The following is a 25,670-nucleotide window of genomic DNA, read 5'->3' as shown; positions in this document are numbered from 1 at the left end:
CTCAGTTTCATGTCCCCCTCTATCTCAGCCCCCAATTTCATGTCCCTCCATCTCAGCCCGTTTCATGTCCCCCTCCATCTCTGCCCCCAATATAACAACAAACACACACAGACAGACACACAGAGACACACACTCACACTCTCTCTCCCTCCTGCATCTCACCCCCTTCTCAGTACCTTACACGCATGCACGGGCACTGACACGCCCGCCTAGTCATGTGACCGTGTGATGTCACACGAGGTCCTTGAATCATAATCAAGTGTTCCTCCGATCACCAGAGCCTTTTATCTGTTATAAGAGCAGACGTTGATTGAAAGAATGATTGTACAGTAAAACATTAAAGGGACATGTAGGGAGCTGCGCAGGACCGTGGGACAGGGGTAGCAAAGTGTGATTTTCACACCAAATGCGGGACGGTTGGGAGGTATGGTTTCATGTAAGAAGAGAAGAACAATGGCCAACAGAGCAGAAGAAAGGTGGCGATGGATAAATGACAAGGCTGTGCTCAGAGCCCAGGGGGAACGCCCTCTGTGCATCCTAAACACAATTAGCATAAAGAAGACAAATTCAAAAACGGTGGCACAGACCTTCAAGATAAAAAGGGACAGATGAATAGCCTTTCTATTCCTATGTGTCTTTAGTTTAAAACATGTTTTTTAATGATAGAATCCCTTTAAGAGGCTCCAGCGTCTTAATTCTGGCACACCATGGAAGGTCTTGTGTACTAGAAGCAAAATCCAAGCCAGTTAGGGACTGGTATAGATTTCAGATTTAGTTCATGCTAATTTTCTAGCATGAGTCATAGTACATGTGTTGGGCTTAGGCAGGGTGACACCAATCTATGCCCTGTTTTACCCACTTTTCTTTAACGTGCCAAGCAGGTTGGAAAATGGACAAAGTGGCACATTTTTGATCCGAACAGCTGTTTGCCAAAAATGACAACTTTTGTGTCTGAAAACTGGCCTAGCTAGAGTAATAAATTCCTCCTATAATATCATAAAACAAAGGTTGTACAAACTATTCCATCTTTCATTTACTGCTGCATTTTAATTTATTTCTAACAGGTACACTGTAAACCACAACAGAATTACCGTAGACCCATTTCTATTGGCAAGAGCCATCACTTGCATCTTGCACTAATTCTTCATATTACATAGTTGCTGCCAAAACTCTCTAAAAATACAAGAAATACAACAACATCACTGATACAGTTTAGTTATTTGATGAAATATTACTCTTTGGTTCCAACTTGACAGCGTTATCATAATAAATATAACATTTAATGCAACAGAATGTAAAGTTCACTTTCACTTTTATTATTTATTTTCTATTGATTCTTGTAGTATCTTAATATAAATGTACATAATTATGCATAAAAATCCTGCCACCTACAGCGAGCATTAGATGTCGCATAGGAGGTTACTTCTTATACTGTTATTCTGATGTGTAATTCACAAGCAGTGTGCACTTAGCTCTGAAGGCCCCCCTTTAAGGTTGGTTCACACTAGCACTTCTATTCCGTCCGCAAGGTGTCTGCATGGAGACCCCCCCGGATGGAATGCAATCACAATTGCAAGCGATGTGCTTGCAAAGCACATGGAGCCCATAGACTATAATGGGCTCCGTGTGCTTGCCACGCAATTGGTTGCACGAATGAACTGGTATTCCGTCCGGGGGGGTCTCCATGCGGACTCCTTGTGGACGGAATACAAGCGCTACTGTGAACCAACCCTTAGCTCTATGGCTCTAGGAGCTCAGACTGTTATAAGAGAGAATTCACAAATTCATGATTGCAGAATGTTGTTACAAAAAAGAACATGGTATAAAATGTGGACTGTCACTTTAACACCTGTTGCACAAAATGTGGCTTAAAAAAGAAAATCTATACTTTATGCAGCCAACACCTCATACAGTACACTAGTGCATACATTCACAGAACATAAACAGATTTTTCAATACAATCTTGGGTTTAGCTTATGAAAACGTTGATGAGTATGTTTCACATATATTTATCCACGTCTTGCTTTCAGTAGGACAATCTTTGGTAGATTGATTTAATCCTAATTCTATCCATATCCAGTGATGATTAATGAGATTTTTCATGTTTAGTACAATGCCTTAAAAAAAACCTACATATACCATTGACCTTACAAATGCCTGACATATAAAGCTAAAGTACCTTGTACCTTTACAAACTATTGATGATGACAAACAGAAAACGTTCTTTGTCAAATCTGCCTGATTCTAAGATGTAACAAAACTAGTTTTAGAAGTGGTATAATGTGCATTTGAGATGTTTCAACTGGCTGTGCGGTTGTGGTGAGGACAATGCCATACACTTTACACTTTCTGTGCCCCTTCCCTAACTGTAACATGGACAAATTTGTGTTAAAGTTTCAAGAATATGTCATATGTACAGAACAGGACATCCGTAAAATAAAGTTGTTTAAACCAGATTAGTTTTAAGGAGCATTCACACTACCATCATCATAATCGGTCACTCTCATCCCTCACGTGTTTTATGGTACCAGCAAAGTGTAAGAGATACCGGTTATCTGGTTCCCACATTGTGGGGAAAAAATGAGTTTGCAGAAAAGCTGCATTTTTTAAAAGCACGTTAGTTTTAGCTGCAGAATCGTAAGAGTTTTCCGTGGCTATTGAATAATATACTGAAAAACATAGAAATGGTAACATTACTTATGTGTGTGTGGGGGGTGGGAATATTACCTGTGAGGGATACAGTAATAATGTCCCCACAGGTAATAGCATTACTTATGTGAGGGAATATTACCTGTGGAATAGACCTGCAGCCCTAAAGCCGTCCCTCACTCCTAATCAGCTCTCCACCACTCCCTTCTGCCGGGTCAAAAAAAAATTCTCAATCAAACTGGTCCTTGGTGCAAAGTAGTGTTGGGACTGTCAATGTAGTTCACTGTTCAACGTTGTTTTCATATCTCCCATTCATTTCTAAAGGAGATATGGATACGGTGCACTGTTTCCATAAAGCTCAACCATCGATGACAGCCTTCTCAGCTAAATCATAGTCATGTAAGAGGTGGGGCACAGAGGCGGATGGGGAATGGTCACTTTATTGCGCTGTACTGTGAGAGGGAGCGTTGCTTACCGTGCAGTGATGATGCAGAGCGGTGAGGAACGCCCCCCCCAGTACTCATCTATGGACGAGTACTATTATGAGGGGAGGGAGGCGTTCCTCACCGCACAGCGCATTAGACGCTCCTGTGAGGAAGGGTGTTCCTGACTGACTGTCAAAAGCGCCCTTCTGACGTTGAAGAGCTATGGTACCAGCACCGATAGCTCTTCTCCGGGGGTACAGAACAGGAAAGCCATATATTAAACCGCAGTATATAAAACCGCATGTGCCCCAGGAGGTGAAAGTTCCTCTTCAATTCTCTTTTTTTTTTTTTTTTTTTTTAAATGTAGATTGTGAGCCCCATATAGGGGTCACAATGTACTTTTTTTCCCTATCAGTATGTCTTTGTAGAATGGGAATCCACGCAAACACAGGGAGAACATACAAGCTCCTTGCAGATGTTGTTCCTGGCAGGATTCAAACCCAGGACTCCAGCGCTGAAAGGCTGTAGTGCTAACCAATGAGCCACCGTGTTGCCCATCTCTTTAATTCTTTTGTGTCTGCACTGATACTCAAACTTACATCAAACTAGCTACTGAATTCTGTACAGTGCTGTGTACCTTTGGCACTGGTTTTCATTCAGGAGGGCTGAAGACAGGCCATTGAATTGTATTACAATGTATGACCCATCTTTGTCTCTTCCATATAAGGCTAACAGAGGTGAATGGTCAGGATAAGGGTGGGTTCACACTACCACTATTCAATGTCCATTACTCTTATTTGCCATAGGATGATGACAACTTCTGAAATCATTTTTAACATATGTTGGGAATTTTTCTTTTACTGTAGGTACACTGAAATGAGTGTAAGAAACACAATTTATTTAAATGAGAGTTTGTTTCTCTACAACAATAATTTATGTGTTGATCAATGTAAAGTGCTGATATATCTAGTATGGAACACGGAAATCTGCAAGAGGATGCAAGATTTTATACATACTTATGTTTGCTAATAAAATTGATTTCTTGGTACACGTAGATATAACCTACATAAAACGTTTAATATATACATCGCTTTACTTCAATTCTGCTGACTTCAGAGCTGAAATCTTCCTCCACGGGAAATTTGCATTGTAAGAAGTGTCTGCATTAATCTAATCCTTACAGTCTAACTGTATTATAAGAATTCTATAAAGAACAGATAAGCATTTGCATGTGTATCTTGCAGATTTGTGAATGCAGCTCTAGGATAAGCAATGTAAATGTAATACGTAATGTATTAACATAGTTGCTCAACTTCTTACATAGAGTCCATCAACATATAAACTGTAAAATGGCTTTAGATGAATATATTTGACAACATCCTATTCCTTTGATCATAATAGAAAACACAAATGTTTAGCCAAAGTAAGCAGCATAAAGTGCATGATAATGTCCTGTAATAATGAATGTAGTAAAATGCCCTGAATATGTAAAGACATAAGACAGACAGTAATGAAGTTGATGCTACTAAGATCTCGCAGACTGAATGGATGAGTTCTGTGCGTCACAGAGAGTAAAATCATTGGTGGCAGTTTCATCACCTGTAAAAATGGAGATGTAGGAAAGTGATATAGGAGATACTGAGGAGTCTATCTGGATGCTGTGGTCCCCGGTAGAGGCAGGAATTGGCAGAGACTGATTTGAAGGCAGGCCCTGTGGTACACCGGAAAATTTAGCTGCTGGCCTCCTATTCTTGAAGAATCGTGGCGACGCATGTTCTCTGTTGATTTGCACCCGCATATCTGCTTTGTGCACAGTACGAATGTGCTTCTTCATATTACTTGGATGTCTACATCCTTTTCCACAGATCTATGAACAAAGAAAAATTACAGAAGACAGGTATTAGGCAAACTATGCTATCTACTGACAGGGTTAGATTTTTATGGTTATTCAAGTTTTTATTGTTTTTTTTTTAACTCGTTTTATTGAAAAAGATACAATTAACGTAATAATACAGTACAGTACGAAACAGGTAGCAAATAGAAAACTGCAAGAGGTACATGAATGTTGAATGAATGAACAGAAGCACACCTGAAAGAGAACAAAGAAAATAAGAAAAACAAAATAGAGGAAAAAAAAAAAAAGAAAGGAAAAACCTGTCACTTCGCCACCTCCCAATCCATATTGGGTGGACTATAAGACCCAGTGCTTGCCAGCGTTCCATCCCAAAGTCAGAGAAATCAAATATTCCAAAGAAAATCTTAAGTAACATATCCAAATAATAAAGTGGGATCATATAAAAAGGAGACGCATCAAGACACGTTAGAAAAACATATAGACACTCCAGACCATCCCCTACCCTTCAAGCAAGAAAGAATGTATAGCTGATCTCAAGGATGGGGCAGTATACTGTGTAGCAGAGGAATTACACCACAGCCCCCATACTTTGTGGGGTTATTCAAGCTTTATTAATTTTTTTCAAAAATCTAACAATAAGAAAATCACAAAATGCCGCAGGGCCCAGGAAAAGTAAACAAGGGATGGGCACGAACAAGGATGGGACAAGGGTCCCAGTAACACATAGAGGTAGTGGGAAGAGGCCCAAAGTCCTTCAGAGAAGGTCGTGCTAAGGAACCTGTTCCTGAGAGCCGAGCCACAAACAAAACCAAACGAACAGGGGTTCACAATACAGAGAGAGGACAACAAAGAGGGAAAAGCAAGGGGGAGACATGACATAGAAAGTGAGGGTGTAGGATTGTGCCTGGAGCAGGAAGGGAGAATTGAGAAGGTGTTGATAAAGTCGGCTGACTGCTGGAACTGCACCCACGGCCAGGGATAGATTTTTAGAGGAGATTGTTCACAAATGTACAGCTTTCTGCATGAAATTTGTATGTTCTCCCTGTATTTGCATGGGTTTCCTCCAGGTAATATGGCTTCCCTCCACATGCCAAAAATATCCTGATAGGCAAACCAACTCCCCATACAAACAACTGACCTTGTACAGCAGACACTAACTTTCCTACTCCTCTAGACTCCCTGCGATTTAAGTCTCTTTGAGAAACGTGAATTACAAATGTTTGTCATTGTCATTAGTTTAGCTATGCAGAGTTTACCAGAAACATGTAGCCTGTTATATTACACAGCTCATGCTTTCGCAGCATTACTAGTCCACTCCTTTATTATCTACTTGCAACTTTATAGTGAATACCCATCATTTTGATTTTTGTAATTTAGTCATTATGTCCTAAATGCTGTAGTTATTAATTTCTTACTATCTGTATGGGTGTCTGAGCTCTTAGGTGTTTAAGAGTTTGTTGCTCAATGTTCGCACACTGAACTAGTGACAGGAAAATCTAGTTCGTTCTGGAGATGAGTTCAATGGCTCTTTATGCTTCCAAGAACATAGATCTAGTAAGCAGTAGAAATGGAACAGGACTCTTCTTGTGACATGATTGTTTATTCCAATGGATACGTCCAATTCAATATTATAGTATACATTCAAAAGATACTCCGCTTGATGTGTTTGCTGTTTCACACTATTTTATGCTTATGCAACTTTTTGGGTCATTTCATCAGGCATTTCTGAACAAAGCAGTCTAGGGCAAGAGTAATCTCTCTGGTTAAGTAGTCCACCAAAAAACTTATGGCCAGTATAGGACAGGAGCGGTGTGTCAACAAAATACCACCAAAAGAAATCAGAAAAGAGATCAAAGAAGTTTAACTAGCCTTAGTGTGGTGAGGGTGTCATGTGGGGATCTGCAAAAACTACCAACCCTGTAGTAATGCCTGTGTTTATGAGCCCCTAAGCTCCTGGGCCTAGGTGTGACTGCACTGTCTATACCCCCTAAAGTTACGTTCCTGGTCGTGTGCCTGCTGGAGTGGCTGCTCTGTATCATTCACTGTCTGACTCCAACTTCTTGCTTTAGGTTCTGGTGGACTAATGTTTGCCACGATTGTGAATTAAATGAGTTATGCCTAGTTCATATATGCATTTGGTAATCCGTTCGGGGAGTTCGCATGGGGACTCCCCGAACGGACTACCGAACGCACTGGCAAGCGGTGTTCAGTGAATGCACACGGACCCCATAGGCTATAATGAGCCCACAATGTTGTTGATGTTCACTAGCTTACTTACTTTGCAGCGATATGGAAGTTCTCCAGTATGTGTCCAAGTGTGCCGCTTTAACTCTGAGATCCGATGAAATGACTGTACGCAAAATTCACATTTAAATTTCTTCACTCCACTGTAAATGAAAAATAAAGTTATTGCAAGCAGTGATACCTATTTAGGGAATATATAATAACAACAATAAGAAAAATATATATAACATGTATTTTGGAAAAATTTTATTTGCGCCATCAGTACCTGCAAAAGATTTTGTGACTCTTGTAATGCTTAACAGCTTGGCCACAAAATTCACAAAGTTGGAGCAGTGGTGGTTTTCCTGTTGAGGCCTCTATGTGCTTTACTCGTACATGCTGGGTGAGATCATCTGGAGAAAAAAAAAGGAAAAAAAATTTTTTTACTTCGATCGGAGATAAACTTTTTTTTTTCAAAAAATATTTAATCTTGTAAATATAGTCTTATGGGTGCAGTATTGAAAATACAACACACACAGTTGTTTACACGTCTAACCCACTAAAAGTGCTAATAAACATGACTACCTTGTAGTAGGCAAATAACGTTTAGTTACATATTAAGGCAGGTATCAGAGAAGTACACCATCAAAAATAAAGTTCTAGCAATCTACAGCCTATATAGTTGAGTACTAGATGTAGCATCATGTGACAGAATATCAAAAATTATGTTGTTCTGACAAGCTGGTCATCTAATGACACATATAGGGTGTAACCAAAAAAAAAAGTTAAAGGGATTCTACATTAAAATAGTATTTTTTCTGCCTACCATGTTGGAATAGCCTTAAAAAAAAGCTATTCTTCTCCTACCTTTAGATGTGTTCTCCGGACCGCCATTCAGCAGAAATCCTGGTTTTCATTGGTATGCAAATGAGTTCTCTCGCAGCACTGGGGGCGGGCCCAGCGCTCAAACAGCACTGGAGGCGTCCCCAATGCTGCGAGAGAACTCTCCAGCGCCACCTCCATCTTCATCTGGAACGGCCTCTCTTCCCGTCTTCTTCCGGTGCTGGGTTCAAACTGCGCGTGCCCGCCGGCCACAAGAGAATGGCCGCTTACAATTACTATGTAAGCGGCCATTTTCTTATGGCCAACGGGCACGCGCAGTCGGAGTCGCAGTTGCCCGAGGCCTAGAAGTTTGAACCCAGCTCCAGAAGAAGAAGCGCAGAGAGGCCGTTCCAGAAGAAGATAGAGGCGGTGCTGGAGAGTTCTCTTGCAGCACTGGGGACGCCCCCAGTGCTGTTTGAGCGCTGGGGCCCGTCCCCAGTGCTGCGAGAGAACTCATTTGCATACTGACAAAAACTGGGATTTCTACCAAACAGCGGCCCAGAGAAGACATCTAAAGGTAGGAGAAGAATAGCCTTTCTTAAGGCTATTCCGATGTGGTAGACAGAAAAAATGAAATTTTAATGATAGAATCCCTTTAAGGAAGGACACATCTGTACTGTATATATCACCATATAGACACCTGCCTTTATTATCACTTAAAAATATCTATAAATTAATTAATTAATTAATATAAGTTATCACTGGAGTAATAGAGAATAAAATACAGTACAATTATTCAAATTCTGAGGATGTTAAAAATTTTTTAGACCAAATTAGATAAGTCAATTTACCATCAGTTTCTAATCGTAGCTACAATAGTATATCTGGACCATTGCTACTGCAGGCAGGCCTGATAGCATGCAGTATATTGCCCCCTTTTTGACCCCCACACAGTGATAGGCCTGAAGTTTCAGACTTGGACCAGTATTATATTCTGGGGTCTCCTCAGACCCTAGTGTGTAAAAGCGGAAGTGAGGAAAAATAACAAACACTTGCCTTGGCCTACTTCTCCTGGTTCTGTCTCCAGGGAGCAGACATTGAAGAATGCTGCAGCACCCTCTGGAGGAAGAAGTGAAGGCTGGACTGGGCAGGAGTGGGGATTGATGAGTAAAATATTGCCCGCTACTTAATAATAAACCAATACGTAGGGGCCAATTTAAAAAAAATGCCACCCCAACAGTGGTTGGCAATGACGGGACACCTAATGGGGGTTGTGACACCAAAATTTCCATCTGCTGAGTGAATGGAAATAGTTTGGACAGAGACAGGTGTCACCTGAGCCCTGATGGTGGACAAGGAAACTGGGAGCTGCTCATGCTTGCCAGAGTAATAAACAATCCTCTCTACTGGTGTTCTGTCTGGGTTGTCTGGAGCCTGTTCACCATGTGTCCATGCCCTCACGTAACCACTACTACCAACAGCACATACAGCTATGTCAGAACGGTCTAAATGGGGGTTGGGGTTTGAGGTCTACTCAGCAGTCAAATCAAATCAAATAGGCTTTATTGGCACGTCCGAATGGATATTTGGCATTGCCAAAGCTAGTAAAAATGGGGGGGGGGAGTTGGAGTTGAGGGGGAGAGTATGGGGGGGGCTGATTTGGGGTATAACAGTCCATGGAGTCTCAACTTCCTCTTAGTTGGTGACCGCTGTATGGGGAGGTGGGGTGGAGCAGGTGGTTTGGGGTATAACAGTCCGTAGAGTCTCATCTTCCTCTTAGTTGGTGACCGCTATATGGGGAGGTGGGGTGGGGTATAACAGTCCGTGGAGTCTCATCTTCCTCTTGTTTGGTGACAGCTGGACACGTATTGGGCAGCGATCTCCACAGTGGCCTCTTCTTCTCCCAGTAGGATGTAGAGTTTCCTCTTCACGTCTGCAGATATGAAGTCTGGGATGTGGGCAGAGAGTCTTTGGTAGTAGACAGCTGAGTATTTGGTGCAGTGTAGCAGGAAGTGGGTCTCGTCTTCTAGGGCCCCCTGGTCACAGTGCTGGCACAGTCTATTCTCCCGTGGCTTATTCGTTTGCCTGTGTCACCCCGTCTCTATCTCTAGGTTGTGGGCGCTCAGTCTGTACCGGCTCAGGGTCTGTCTGTGTTTGGGGTGGCGTATTCTCTCCAGGTAGGTGGCCATGGTGTAGTCCCTTTGCAGTGACTGGTACACAGTGAGTTTCTTGGTGTTATTTATTGCGCTTCTCCATTCCTCGATGTACCGCTCTCTGTATCTCTCAATGACTCCTTTTATTTGAACCTTGTTCAGGGCATGTTGGGGGTTTTGGCTTGGCAGATGGCTGATGCTTGGTTGGGGGGTATCAGTTTTTCTCTGGGCTCTGTGGCTCAGCCAGGCTTGGTGGTGGTAAAAGCCAGGACTGCTGTCCTGTATGTGAGTCCAGAATGATAGCGCCCTCTTCTGCATGGTGAGCCATAGGGGAGTCTGCCTAGCTCTGCCCTGCAGGCCATGTTGGAGGTGTTGCGATGGACATGGAGCAGGTATTTGCAGAACTCCAGGTGGAAGTTCTCTGTTGGGCTGCAATCCCACTTTGACTGGTCTGGGTAGGTGGCTGGGCCCCAAACCTCGCTGCCATAGAGAAGGATCGGGGAGATGACTGCGTCAAATATCTTCAGCCAGACCCTCACCGGTGGTTTGAGGTTGTACAGTTGTCTTCTGATGGCGTAGAAGGTTCTGCAGGCCTTTCCTTTCAGGGTTTCTATTGCTGCTTTGAAGATTCCTGATTGGCTGAGCTCCAGCCCCAGGTAGGTGTAGCTGTTGGTTTTCTCCAGTGTGGAGCCGTTCAGTGTGAATTGTGGGGTGGAGGCTTTATTGTGTCCCTTCTTCTGAAATACCAGGACTTTGGTCTTCTTCTGGTTGATGGGTAGGGCCCATGTGGTGCTGAATTTTTCCAGCACTGACAGGCTTTCTTGGAGGCCTTTCTCGGTGGGGAACAGGAGTAGGAGGTCATCAGCGTATAGCAGGAACTTCACCTCCCGATTGTTCAGGGTGAGGCCTGGGGTTGGTGAGGCTTCCAGGGCTGTAGCCAGTTCATTGATGTAGATGTTGAAGAGCGTTGGGCTCAGGCTACAGCCTTGTCTGACCCCTCGGGCCTGTTGGAAGTATGCTGTCCGTTTCCCATTCACCTTCACACTGCACTGGTTTCCAGTGTAGGAGCTCTTGATGATGTCGTATGTTCTTCCTCCTATTCCACTCTCTAGGAGTTTTAGGAGCAGGCCTGGGTGCCATACTGAGTCAAACGCCTTCTTAACCGGTTAAGGACCGCTGGCCGTAAATTTACGGCCAGCAGTCCTGGTCTCTAAGACCAGCCGATTGTAAATTTACGGCCGGTCTTCAGAGACTCACTAGGTAGGGGGTGGGGCAGGGGGAGGGCAGGGGTTAGGTGTTACTGACACCTAACCACCCCCTCAACAACGTTCAGTCGGACTCAGTTCCGACTGAACGTTTTAACCCTTTTGATCGTGCCGTGAAACATCACGGTGCGATCGAAAGGGATCCGCCGGCAATTGAATGTGATCGGCACCCCCCGCGGCGAGATCGGGGGGTGCCGATGTCAGTAAAAGGTAGTCTGGGGTCTGGCCAGTGACCCCAGACTACCGGAGCCCCCACATACCTGGTTGATCCTGCCGACCGATGGAGGAAGCGAGCGATGTGTCTCACTTCCTCTGCAGCTTGCAGGACACGAGCAGGCTTGTGTCCTGCTCGTGTCCTGCAAGCTACTATACAGAATCAGTTGATGCTTTCATCAAAGCATCAACTGATTGAAGTGTCCTAAAGGGACACATGAAAAAGTTAAAAAAAAAGTTTAAAAAAAAAATAAAGTTTATGAAAAAAGTAATAAAGTTATAAAGCCCAAAAATCCCTTTTTCTCTATACAAAATGAACTATATAAAAAAAAGTACTAAAAATTAATAAAAACAATGCATATTTGGTATCGCCGCATCCGTAACAACCTGTATAATAAAACTGAAATAATATTTAATGTATACGGTGTACATCTGAAAAAAAAAAACGGAAAAAACCCGCCGGAAGTAATGATTTTTCACCATATCACCTTACAAAATATGCTATAAAAAGTGATCAAAAAATCATATGCACCCCACAACAGTACCAATAAAAAGCGCAGGTTGTCCCGCAAAAAATAAGCCCTCAACCAACACTGTCAACCAAAAAATAAAAATGTTACGCCTCTCAGAAGATGGCGATGCAAAAATCACTGATTTATGTCCCCAAATGTGTTTTTGTTCTGCAGAATTAGTATTGCATAAAAAAATACTATAAATGAGGTATCGCCGTAACCGTACCGACCCGCAGAATAAAGGGAACATGTTACTTATACTGTACGCTGCATGGCGCAAAATTTAAAGGGTACAACTCAATGCCAGGATTGATTTATTTTTATTTATTTTTTTTAAATCCAGCAAGAAAGAGTTAATAAAATGTATTCAGTATGTTGTAGGCACCCAAAAATGGTGTCATTACAAAATACATCACATCCCGCAAACAACAAGCCCTTATATGGCCGCGTCACCAAAAGAATAAAGAAAATATAGCATCTACCAATGTGAAGACAAAAAAAACCCAAATCGCCAAATTATTAAGAAGGGAATGTATAAGCTGTGTCAGTGTACTTCAGGAGACACCCCAGATTTACAGCTTACAAGGGAAAGACACCAGAAGTGACCCCCAAAATGACCCCAGAGTGACTCCCCCAATCATAGGAGCTACTGGGACATAGTAGGGAATTTGGTGTCTGCAATGTTCTCCGCACCGCTTATATATTCCCTCTTCGCCATCCGCTGCGCAGTCACGTCTGGGATACTAATACTCACTACATCGCCTGATAAATTCTTTGAGGGGTGCAGTTTTCAAAATGGGGTCACTCCTTTGGGGAATCCACTTTTCTGGTACCTTACAGGCTCTACAAACATGACATGGCGTCCAGATACCAAACATCTAAATCTGTACTCCAAAAGCCTCATCGCGCTCCTTCCCTTCTGCGCCCTGCTGTGCGCCCAAACTGCAGTTTATGCCACATGTATGACACTGGTGTACCCGGGATAACAGACGTAATGTCATATGTGGGAATAAACTGATATTAGGGCACAGCCGGACACAGAAGGGAAGAAGGGTCATTGGGTTTTTGGAGCGCAGACAGTTTGGTTTTTGGATGCCATGACACTTTTGTAGAGCTGAAACGCCAGTAAAGTGGAATCCCCTGATATGAGACCTTATTTTGGAAAGTACACCCCTGAAGGATTTATCCAGGGGTAAAGAGAGCATTTTTAACCCCCAAATGTTGCTATAACTTATTATCCATAAATGAATACGAAGCTGATTGTGAGAGGTGAAAATGACCATTTTTCCAGGAATCCGTCATTTCAGTGCGTAATATGTAGTGCCCGACTTGTATCAGAGATGAACGCTCTAAAAGCTGTTGTGCCCGGGATACCCACTTACCAGATTTTGGAGTGTCTCTGCTGACATAAGTTGGGCACAACATATCGGGTACTGAAATGGCGAATCTCTGGAAATTTTTCATTTTTAACTTCTCATTATCAGTTTCGATTTCATTTCTGGAAACTAAATAAGTGCAACACTCAAGGGTGAAAAATGCTCGCTACTCCATTTGACAAATCCCATCAGTGGGCTAGTGTCCAAAATGGGGTGACATGTCTGCGGATTCCACTTTATTGACAATTCAGGGGCTTTGCAAAAGTGACGTCCAAAAACCAAACTGTGCTCCAGAAACCAAAATAGCGCTCCTTCCCTTCTGCGCCCTGCTGTGTGCCTAAACTACAGTTTATGCCACATGTATGACACTGGTGTACCCGGGATAACGGACGTAATGTCATATGTGGGTATAAACTGATATTAGGGCACATGTATGACACTGGTGTACCCGGGATAACGGACGTAATGTCATATGTGGTTATAAACTGATATTAGGGCACAGACGGACACAGAAGGGTTATTGGGTTTTTGGAGCACAGATGGTTTGGTTTTTGGATGCCATGACACTTTTGCAGAGACCCTAAACTTGCCCCTACAAAATGGGGTTTACAGTTACCTCCAGGTCTCTCCAAAAGGAACATGGCCCCCAGAAAGTCCCTCTAAATCTGTACCCCAAAAGCTAAAAAGCGCAGTGCTCCTTCCCTTCTGAGCCCTGCTGTGTGCCCAAGCAGCAGTTTACACCCACATATATATTTTTTTGCCCCTCGGGATGGCCCCTTAATAGTTTTAGGAGTGCAGGTCTCTGACAACACAAAGTGGGTGCAACGTATTGGGCACCGAAATGGCATATTTCTTTCAAAATTTCAATTTTCATTTTGGACATTCATTTTTTGGAAGCATTTTAGGCACAAAATGATAATACCCCTTGATTCATTCCTTGACAGGTGTAGTTTATAAAATGGGGTCACTTTTGAGGGGTTTCCATTGTATTGGTACTTTAGGGGCTCAGCAAATGTGACATGGCACCTGAAAACTATTCCAGCCACATCTGCCCTCCAAAATCCAAATCTTTCCATTCTGAGCCCCACCATGTACCCATACAGCAGATTATGGCCACATATGTAGTATTGCCGTGTTCAGGAGAAATTTTTTAACAAACTGTGGGGGCTTTTAATTCTTTAACTACTTGCAAAATTAAAAATATGGCGCTAAATGGACGATTCATTGGGAAAAAAAAGTAATTTTTCATTTTTACGTCCCAATGTTAATAAAATCTGTGAAACAGCTGTGAGGTCAAAATGCTCACTATACCCCTAGATAAATTCTATGAGTGGTGCATTTTCCAAAATGGGGTCACTTTTAGGGGGTTTCCACTATATTGATACTTTAGGGGCTCTGCAAATGCGACATGGGACTTGAAAAATATTCCAGCAAAATCTGTCCTTCAAAAGCCAAATAGCCCTCTTTCCATTCTGAGCCCCACCATGTTCCCATACAGCAGATTATGACCACATATGGGGCATTTCTGTGTTCAGGAGAAATTGTTTAATGAACTTTATGGAGCTTTTTCCCCTTTATCCTCTTGTGAAAATGAAAAATTTGGGGCTAAATTGACAGTTTATTGGAAAAAAAGTAATTTTTCATTTTCATGCCCCAATGTTAATAAAATCTGTGAAACAGCTGTAGGGTCAAAATGTTCACTATACCCTTTCATATGTTCTGTGGGGGGTGTAGTTTCCAAAATGGGGTCACTTTTAGGGGGTTTCCACTGTATTGGTTCTCTAGGGGCTCTGCAAATGAGACATGGCACCTAAAATTATTCCAGCAAAATCTGCCATCCAAAAGCCAAATAGCGCTCCTTCCATTCTGAGCCCCGCCATGTTCCCATACAGCAGAATATGGCCACATATGGGGTATTGCCGTGTTCAGGAGAAATTGTTTAACAAACTGTGGGGGGCTTTTACTCCTTTAACCCCTTGTGAAAATTAAAACTTTGGGGATAAAGTGACATTTTAGTAATTTTTCATTTACACATCCCAATGTTAGTAAAATCTGTGAAACAACTGTAGGGTCAAAATGCTGACTATACCCCTTGATGAATTCTGTGAGGGGTGTAGATTCTAAAATGGGGTCACTTTTGGGGGGTTTCCATTGTTTTGGTACTCTAGGGGCTCTGCAAATGAGGCATGGTGCCTGAAAATTATTCCAGCAAAATCTGCTGTTCACACACCCAGTGTCGCTCCTTCCCTTCCATGCACTGCTGTGTGCCCAAAAATCAGTTTACGCCCACATGTGGGGTATTTCTGTGCACGGGAGAAATTGCATAACAAAATGTGAGATGCATTTTCTCCTTTAACCCTTTGTGAATGTGTTAATTTTAGGTCTAAATGAATGTATTAATGAAAAAAAATGAAATGTCTAAATTTCACTTCCATATTATTTTTATTCTTATGAAAAACTTAAAGGGTGATTATCTGTTGCTGTTCTGGGGTTAGGTCTTCTTCTGGGATGTTTTTGTAGAGACCTCTGAAGTAGTTGAGCCAGATATTGCCATTTTGGATGTGGAGAGAGTTTTTCTTGGGCTTTGTGCCCATGTGGTGCCAGGTCTCCCTGAATGAGCTGTCCTGGAGGGAGTCCTCTAGTTGCTCTATTTTGTGGGAGAGGTACCTCTATTTCTTCACTCTGAGGGTGCCTTTGTATTGCTTGCATAGATTGTTGTAGGCTTCCCTCGTCTCTCTGTTGTTGGGGTCTCTGTGTTTCTGGTTGGACACTGCCCTTAGAGGACGGCGTAGAGCCTTGCAGTCGCTGTCAAACCGTTTGTGAGACTGTTTGTTAGTCGATCTCCTGGGCTTTGTCTGTTTCAGGCCCGCTAGTTCTGCTATGGTGTACAGGATGTTATTGAAGTCCTTCACTGCTCGGGTGACCTCTTGTTGGTCTAGCTGGTAGGAACTCATATAGAAGTTTGTGAGCAGTTCCTTGATTTCAGATCGGTTAGCCGCATTGGTGTATTCGGTGGCCTGGTGACTGGCCCATTTAAAGGATGGTGGTAGGTTGTAGAGACCAATCTGGTGGGGCTGCTGTGTGAGTGGCTTGTCAGTGGATCTCATGTACAGCAGGATCTGATTGTGGTCTGACAGGTGTGTCTCAGGGGTGACTATGAGAGCATCTATGTCTTCTGGGTCTGCGTCTGTGATGACATAGTCCACCACGCTGTTGCCCACGTGGGAGTTTAGTGTGAAGCATCCCTGAGAGTTCCCTCTGGTATGCCCGTTCATTATGTACAGTCCCAGACTCCGGCACAGGTTCAGCAGCTGTCTCCCGCGCTTGTTGACGACTATGTCATAGCTATTTCTTCTTCTCTGTGCAGACTCCAGGTGGTGGACCTCGCTTACCGGGATGTGCAGGTTTCCATCAGAGGACAGGAAGTCTTTCTCTGTGCCAGTCCTGACGTTTAGGTCACCGCAGATCAGCACTCTGCCTTGGGACTGGAACTGGGCAGATTCCCTTTGTATGACCTTATAGATGTCTGGGTTGTGGTAGGGGGACTCTGATGGGGGGGATGTATACTGCACAGAGATAGATGTGGTGTTGGCCATTGAGGATGGAGTTGCTTATTTTTATCCACATGTGGTTGTCACCGCGTTTGATGGCTTTCACATGTTCTTTAAGCTCCTCCTTGAACCATATTAGTATGCCTCCTGAGTGGCGGCCTAGTTTGGAGGTCTTGCTTTTTTGGGCAGCAACAGAGAATTCCTTGTAGCCCATGGGTGTTAGGGATTCATCTTCTGCCCAGGTCCATGTCTCTAGGAGGATTTGGATGTCGATATTTTTTAGTCTGTCTATAAAGTCTGGATTGTTTGGTTTGGATCCAAAGGCTGAGGTGTTCAGCCCTTGGATATTCCAGCTACTGATAGTCAATGGTGTCATCTTTGGTGGGTATACCTTGTAATGAGCTGTCCTGCAGAGGACGGGCTGGGTTCCTGACTGGTGGCCATGTTGTGGATCCCAGTCTGAATCAGTGTGTTGCACAGGGTGCTGAACATGGTTCTTATCTCCTCCATGTCTGTGCTCTGCCTTGTTCTGTATGGCACAGGTGGCTTCCGCCCTGGCTTATAGTAGTCCCCATTTCCAGTTTTTTGGGGGAGACATTGTGTTTGAGATATTTTCCAGCCAGGCAACCTCCCCATGGGTCTTTGTCTTGTATGTTGAGGGGGGGTATGGTGTTTGGGTCTGTCTCCTGGCAGGTGACTTCTCCACAGGTGACTTCTCCACAGGTTTTTGTCTTGTATGGGGTATGGGCCAGGGGTCTCTGTTGAGCACTATGTCTTTAAGTTCTTTGGCCAGGAGGCTGACTCCCTGTTTGTTGAGGTGTTTGTCATCATATAGGTGACGCTTGTCTATGGAGGGGTGTTGTGCCAGGGTGATACCTGATGTCTATGATGTCTCACCCAAAAGTAGCCTCTGTGAACCTTTTTATAGCTCAGTGAGGCAAGGCCCTCTTGTGGCAAGCTCCAAAGTCTACAAGATCATACATGTCATTTACATATGTGCAAGAGACATAACAGCATGCTAAGTTATGAAACAATCTGACATTTTCTATTTGGGTGAGTTTCTTTGTCAATGAGTGTATTTTTAATAAATGTCTACTAAGCATTTATTAAAAGATGTAAATTTTATAGAAATACACTATTTGGGTCCACTAAGAAAGTTGCAGAGGGATGGTACATATTGGGCATAGGCATTTATGTGCTGTAAACAATGTGTTATCTCCCCACCCGATCATTACAAGATCAACACATGGAGACTAAAATGTGAGACACGTGCTCTATCCCTACACCATTATTTGTTAAAACAATAGGACCTCTCAAATCACTTGATGCCAACATGCTCCTAATAAAAGACGTGGATCTTTGTGGCAACTAGCCATTGCTAATGGGTCAACAAGCTGGCAGCTTTCCCAATCTTGTAGTAGCATTGCCGGAATATGCTACAGAAAAACTAAGCAAACCCTTGGCATTTCATTTGGTTAGAATACTGAATCTTCAAGAATGTAAACAACTGCTTCCAAGAGGCTGTCATATAAACTCCCACGAGAAGCCCACATAAGAAGGGCAGAGAGGGAAATACATGCGGATAACCTCCTTTTACAATTTACACTGAATTTCACAGAGAGAACAAATTCTTTCCTATGCCAAAGCTCCAGGTTTTAAAGAACCTGCATTCATGACAAGTGAATATACCATGCAATTGACAAATGGACTGGGGAGGGGTAGGTGCTTTCTTTGTCTTCGCGACTCTATAATGTCTGCAGCAAAAACCTCTTTTTTTTATTTCTAATTAGAATTCACCCTTTCACCTACCAAATGTTCTTCTAAGACATCTGCAGTACTCAGATGAACTCCGACACTAAACATCTTGACAGCCTGTAATTGCCTTTTTTTGCAATGCAAAATGATTATTAACTTCTCAGTTCATTACCAAAGCAAATTTAATTCTTAAATATCAAAAAGCAGTCGGAGTCTAACAATGAATTATTGTTTAAATAGGCAAGAGAAAGCGAGATTACACTGTGACAGATGTGGGAAAATAAATAGTCTTTAACCTGGACAATATTTGACTGTGTCTAATTGCCCTTTGCCATGTAAAGCCGGACTGCTCCTCCAAAGCAATGTAAAGGAGGGTTTTTTGTGTGTGTCTGCGAATCTATTACAATTCCGCATCCTGGGAATCCTTGAACGCAGAACAAGTATGGAGACATTAAATCAAAATCACTGCGAGTTTTAGAGGAAGTCGTAACACATTACCACAAATGTTTATTCATTTTCTGTCAACTCATACATAAGGAAAAGGGGAACTGAAAAGCTTGGCTGACACCATACAGATATAGAATTGTAGATATATCTGTAAAGATGGAAGGATAGGCTAGAGAAGAGCAGAGGAGAGTATGCAAGCTCCTCCGACTAGAAAAGCAGTTCTTTTTATTTAAGGAATGGCAAGAGTCAAGAAAATGTTTCCCCACATGGCTTTCTTGGTGACTGACATCCCTTAGCAGAATCAAGTCCATTTTCTTGATTTTCAGCTAGAGAGCCATGCCCATGCCATCTTCCACTGGAGACCAAGAAACATGATTTTCTAAATACATGATATTGTAACAATAAATATAGAAAATTTCAGGAACATTTTCATCTTCCTCTGCTTGTTACCATGTGGTGTAAGCATTTCTAACCCCTTAGGCTGGTCTTACACGACCGTAGTTTAAGACCGCAAATGGTCCGCAATTGAGGGTTTTCAATTGCGGACCATTTGCGGACACATTATATTCAATGCGGCTTTTTACACCACCGGATATTTTATCCGTGGTGTGCCGGGCCGCAACCGAGGTCCGCACTTTATAGAACATGTCCGTAATGGCCGTGAATTGCGGCACTGCACGGACTCACCCATAGAACTCTATGGGCGAGTGTGGCAGGACACTGACATCTGCGGAGTCTATGTTGATAATCAGCAACTAGTGTTGCTGATTAGAGATGAGCGAGTACTGTTCGGATCAGCCGATCCGAACAGCACGCTCGCATAGAAATGAATGGACGTAGCCGGCACGCGGGGGGTTAAGCGGCCGGCCGCCGTCAAAGCGGAAGTACCAGGTGCATCCATTCATTTCTATGGAGCGTGCTGTTCGGATCGGCTGATCAGCAACTTGCGGACCGTAAAAGCATTACGGTCGTGTAAGACCAGCCTTAATAAAATATCATCATGCAATATTCAAGGCAGTTACCCTCTACTAGCTGGTGATCCTAGCTACTTTACCATAGGCCTCTCCCTCTAACTGTACTTATATCTTTAAATATAGGTCACTTTCTATATATCGGTTTTATTCTTAGTTTTTGCCAAAGTGTCCATAGACAACAGTGGTTTTAGTAAGGGGTTAAATACACATTTTGTCAATTGTTTCAATAACTTGACCATGAAAGACCAGTTCAATAGGCAGAAAAAACTCCCAGGTCATCTTTAGGGTAAGTTCATACGGGGTTTTTTGGACCGGATTTTGACACGGAATGCGCCTCAGAATCTGGCTCCAAAAAAACGCCTCCCATTGACTTCAATAGAATTGTTTCACTTCTTTTTTCCACTAGCGTTTTTTTGCCGCTTGCGGAATTTGCCAGATACTGCATATTAAGCCTCCTCAGTGTTTACAGCTAGTCTCTACCTCCTAGCCTAGGTAGCTCTGCAAAATATAGATGGGACATGTAGAGGCAAAAACAGCTAAATAATACAAAATATATATGTGATATACTGGCCATAGTGTTATAGTGTACATAAGAAATAGTGTTGGTTCTCATGTACACACACCTGAAATGGTAGGTATGCTGTGCAAATGTTAATCTTCCAATGTGATTTCAGGATTTTTTTTTTCTTTTAATAAGGATGTTTTAGCTCGCCAAATATTTATAAAAGAGTTGTTCACAGAACAAAATTGAACCACCCCTGTTAAAGTGTACAATACAACCAAAGTACATTACCAGACATAGAGGACAAGAGTGCTACTGTTTCTGGGAAGGAAGGCCTATTTTTCTCATCTTTCATATTTTATTATTTGAATAGAAGTATTTGTATATACCGTATATTCCCTTTTAGATGGAACGACAAGAACTTTACTGACTGCCACAGAGTTCCACATAACATTGCACAGATGTTCTATTGGGATACAGCAGAACTAAATTAAACTGCAGTCATTAGAGAATGGCAATGTAATTATAAAATCATTTTAACTAATCCTAGAACTGAAAGACATCTCCCAAGATTCTCAGTCTTTCAACCTAATATGCCAGCGTTATGCTCCAGGAGGACATAGCAGATTTTCTAGGATGTGAAATATTTTTTGCATGTTTCTTTAAACTCTCTCAAACAGAAATCTATTACTCCATCTCTGCCTCTATACATTTCTTAACTCTTATGTACAGAATTCTATATCTTGTGCTTCTTTACTTATAGACCACCGCAGACCACCACAAAATGGTGGCAGAGCATGCGCAGTCGGCGTATAGTGCAGCGTCATGATCAGGAGAACATGAAGAGGGGCATGAACAGAATTAACTATGGGGTGATGGGAGGTTATGACGCGGGGGTGCTCTGTGAGCATAATTTGCATATTGCAATAATCAGATTTTTACAGAAATGGCGCGGAAAAGAATACAATGGAGGGTAGAAGTAGAATAGCCTTTCTAAAGGCTATTCCAACGTGCCAATAGATCAAAATGTGATTTTCTAGTGATAGACTCTCTTTAACATTAACATTAATTGCTGCCTAGCTGTGCAGGAGCTCCGCAGATCTTGTGCAGACAAAGCCTTCCTACTGGAGATTCACCTAGGCCCAGAAGATTCCTTTAACTTTGCATCATGCTGGTTGCCTCTAACTTATGATACATGGCAGACGCACCTTCCAAAAGAGCTGGAGTGGAGATTTTGGTTTTGAAAACTTTTTTTTTAAATGTAGATTGTGAGCCCCATATAGGGATCACAATGAACTTTTTTTCCCATATCAGTTTGTCTTTGTAGAATGAGAGGAAATCCACGCAAACACGGGGAGAACATACAAACTCCTTGCAGATATTGTTCCTGGCAGAATTCGAACCCAGGACTCCAGCGCTGCAAGGCTGCAGTGCTAACCACTGAGCCACCATGTTGCCCCTGGTTTTGAAAACTTGACCCTTCCAGACCCATATAGTAAAACAAGACTCAGAGGGCTGATATCCTATAGTCCATGACTCCCTATGGACTATATGGACTCTCTGTGGTACTTTGCAAAATGTATGTCCCAACTCTGCACAACCTCTATTTTTAAACTCTGTTTTGCAATGCCTCCCCTTGCAGCAAGGTGTGACCCTGATTCAGAGGAGGGGGTTAGGAGGGGGTTAGGGGTTCAAAATGTCATTCTCAGATACTAGAGATAGGTCCCACTCCTTCTCTGTTTCTATAGTTTGCCTCAGGCAGCAGGCTAAGTTCACCCCGGCTTGCTATGACCCACAATCGATAGCTAAGCTGTTACACGATAACTAGATTACTTTAAGCATTGTACTTCCTCCTCGATCCCCTACAGAGGGACAAGGCCCAGATGGACTGTGCTTAAGATGAATAGGTCCTGATGGCCTGACCTATTACTACTACAAAACTTGGGCAGACATCTTACTTCCGCACATGGTTAAGCTGCTTAATACATTTATGTCAGGCTCTGAGGTGCTGGGAAATATAATTTAGCATTCACATCTCAGTTATTCCAAAGCAGGGCAAAGACCCTCAGGAGTTTTCCAGCTACCACCCCATAGCTCTTTTCAACTCAAACTTAAAAATATTCACTAAGAGCTATCCTCCTCTTTGATTGTTTCTTTCTTTTGTACTGTTATGCTCATTAACCTTTTGTCCACTAATGGTTTGACTGGATCTCCTGCCTTCCTCTTTTCTGGCTTTGGGACTATTTATGGTCTTTATTTTCAGGATTTATACATTATGGACTCTGCAGCACCATTTTGCCGACATGAGTACCTATATCAGTCCTGTGAAGGGTTGAATCCCACCTGCTAAACTTAGTTTGGAATTATAAGTGTTATCGCAATTTTTAAAGCAGTGTTGACTACGCTGACCCATCGTGAAGGCCTGAATTTCCAAGACATCCTATTATATTAACACGTCACCCAATTGAGACACTTGGCTTCCTGATCTATGCTTTTGGCTTCTAACCATTGGGCGGAGGTGGAAAAGTTGTGGTTAGCATCTATACACTCTTATCTGGGCCCCCAGGAAAAAGTTCTATCCCAACAACTCTTCGGTCCTATTGCATTCATTAGAGCCATCTAGTTCACCTGTAGAGTTAGATACCAATTGACTACCATGATATCAACCTTGACACCCTTCTTCTTTACCATCCATATCATCCAGAACTCAGGGGAGGTGAGACCCTGGGTCATCTCATACTCTTTTTCGCTTGGGTAACTTGGCAGACTTCTTGTCAAGCTATGTCCTCCTATTTGAAACTTTGCAATCATGTAATAGCCTTCTCCCCTCAGCGGCCCTTAGTTATTGATAGATACTACAGTTCAGTTCCTCCATGTCAGGTACATCTTCCTGGCCACACCCCACGACTTTTGAATGCTTCTTCATAGATGGATGCTTCTTTTATTCCTAAACATCCATGGCCAGGTGGAAACGCTGGTTAGGTACAGAAATTCCCTCTTTGTCTCGTCACAGGCCATGAAAAGCTCTTGGTGCCCTCAATACAGAGAGAACCAAATTAAACTCCACATGCTTTGGTACCATACTCTAGAAGTACTTCATAAACTGAATCCCTCAATCCTGAATGTTTTCTGGGGATGTCATTCCCCGGGTGGTTCCATATACCACATCTATAGGACTTACACTCTCATTACCCTGTTTTGGGGTGAGATCCGCTTGTTCCTTCTAAAAAAAAAAAAGAAAAAAAAAAAAAAAAGATCTTTGCTTGACAGCTCCCTCTAACTCCAGAGCTTGACCTCCTCAATCTTCCTCCCAGGAACATGGGAAGGAATGCTGTCAGGCTGCTCCTCCATATCCTCACCTCCTCAAAGTGCTTTATTGCATTGTTTTGGAAGATGACAGTTCCCCTAGACTAAGCCTATAATCGAGGATTTAGGACTTGTGCTCCTTGGTGTTCCTTACAGGTACTATTCATGACTCCATGGACAAGTTTCTTGTGGTTTGGTCGGCCTGGCATCTATATTGTAATGCAGACTAATGTAGCTAGTTTGCTGATATCTCTTCAACGAGGAACAGTTAAAATTTAAATTTTATTATTGTCTATTTTTCCTTTTTTCTTTGAAAATAAAAAAATTTAATTTTTTTTTTTTTTTAAATCTCCATGTGACCTTAATCTTAAAAGAAGTAACATCTTTGTTGCCCATAGCAACCAATCACAACAAAACTGTTTTCATTTAGACAGTTTTCACTTGGGTGAATTCCCATGCGGTAGATTTATTGTAGAAATGACGGCAAATGTCCCATTTATCTGGAAGGCTTGCAAAAATCCATTTGCTTGCTGGCAAAACAATCCTATTCAGATGAATGGAACTGATGTTCAATCTCAGAAATTTCTGCAACAAATTTGTCACATGTGACTATACTCAAATAACTCCTCCATCAAGATGTATGCCTTCATTCAACTCTAATCTAACATTTACCTGTTTGGCCGTGTAATAGTAAAATTATATGCTTGTTCTATGAGTTATCTCAAGCTCCTGTTATATAGATATATCACTGAAGTTAGTATACATTTCTGAAATAACCACTGTTGATCTACAATAATATATTACCAGAAACATATAAGTTGTCTATCTGATGAAGAACAATAAAGGCACCAATACAATGGATTTGGCATGGAGATCAAATATGGTCAGTCAAACTGACCCATGCACATATGGAAAGTGTAACACGTTTTGGTCTATGTATAAAACTAGCCTTATGAAGATGGAACCTTTAAAAAACGTATGAATAACAATCTTATTTGCATCCTATAACAACACACAAATGAGAAGTATTGTAATTAGAGATGAGCGAGTACTGTTCAGATCAGCTGATCCGAACAGCATGCTCGCATAGAAATGAATGGACGTAGCCGGCACGCAGGGGGTTAAGTGGCCGTCCGCTGTCAAAGCGGAAGTAACAGGTGCATCCATTCATTTCTATGGAGCGTGCTGTTCAGATCGGCTGATCCAAACAGTAGTCACTCATCTCTAATTGTAATCAAAAGCCATTACCATTGCAAAATGTCTGACAGCGGCAGAAAACCTAAACATCAGCGAAATATGAAGCACTGAATACATTCTCTGATATGGGTCTAACAGAACAATTCTGCAATAATAATAATTAATTAACAAAATAATGTATCCACTCTATATTGTATTGTATATCTCCCCTGCATACAAGAAAACACAGATAAATAAGGTAAACTTAGATCTCTTTCTATACATACTTTTTACTTTATATGCCTTGTCGCAAAGATGGCATTTGTGAGGTCTGGCATCAGAATGGTAAGCGATGTGGTCATGTAACTTCTTCAGAGTAGTCAGTTCCTTCCCACATTGGTCACATTGGTAAAACTTCTTGTCATGGTGGCTTGATTGGTGCAAAGATAGCTGACAACTAGTGAGC

The 25,670-nt window shown here is 42.3% G+C and overlaps 1 protein-coding gene across 2 annotated transcripts in view; it reads right to left on the bottom strand.

Annotated features, from left to right (window-relative positions):
* Positions 1-4,498: 4,498 nt before the first annotated feature.
* LOC142212174 (uncharacterized) overlaps positions 4,499-25,670 on the bottom strand; it is a 45,054-nt gene continuing 23,882 nt past the window's right edge. For both annotated transcript variants that reach the window (XM_075280438.1, XM_075280437.1), the window contains exons 3-6: positions 25,492-25,661; positions 7,439-7,565; positions 7,208-7,316; positions 4,499-4,941 (exon numbers count right to left, since the gene is read on the bottom strand). In XM_075280438.1, the coding sequence (XP_075136539.1) occupies positions 4,600-4,941; positions 7,208-7,316; positions 7,439-7,565; positions 25,492-25,661 (748 nt within the window). In that variant the 3' untranslated portion in view covers positions 4,499-4,599. The remainder of the gene's footprint in view (positions 4,942-7,207; positions 7,317-7,438; positions 7,566-25,491; positions 25,662-25,670) is intronic.

The sequence above is a fragment of the Leptodactylus fuscus genome, chromosome 1 (assembly GCF_031893055.1).
Source record: "Leptodactylus fuscus isolate aLepFus1 chromosome 1, aLepFus1.hap2, whole genome shotgun sequence".
NCBI lineage: Eukaryota > Metazoa > Chordata > Amphibia > Anura > Leptodactylidae > Leptodactylus > Leptodactylus fuscus.
The sequence above is the reverse complement of the archived record's forward strand: the minus strand, read 5'-3'. Positions and strand labels throughout refer to the sequence as shown.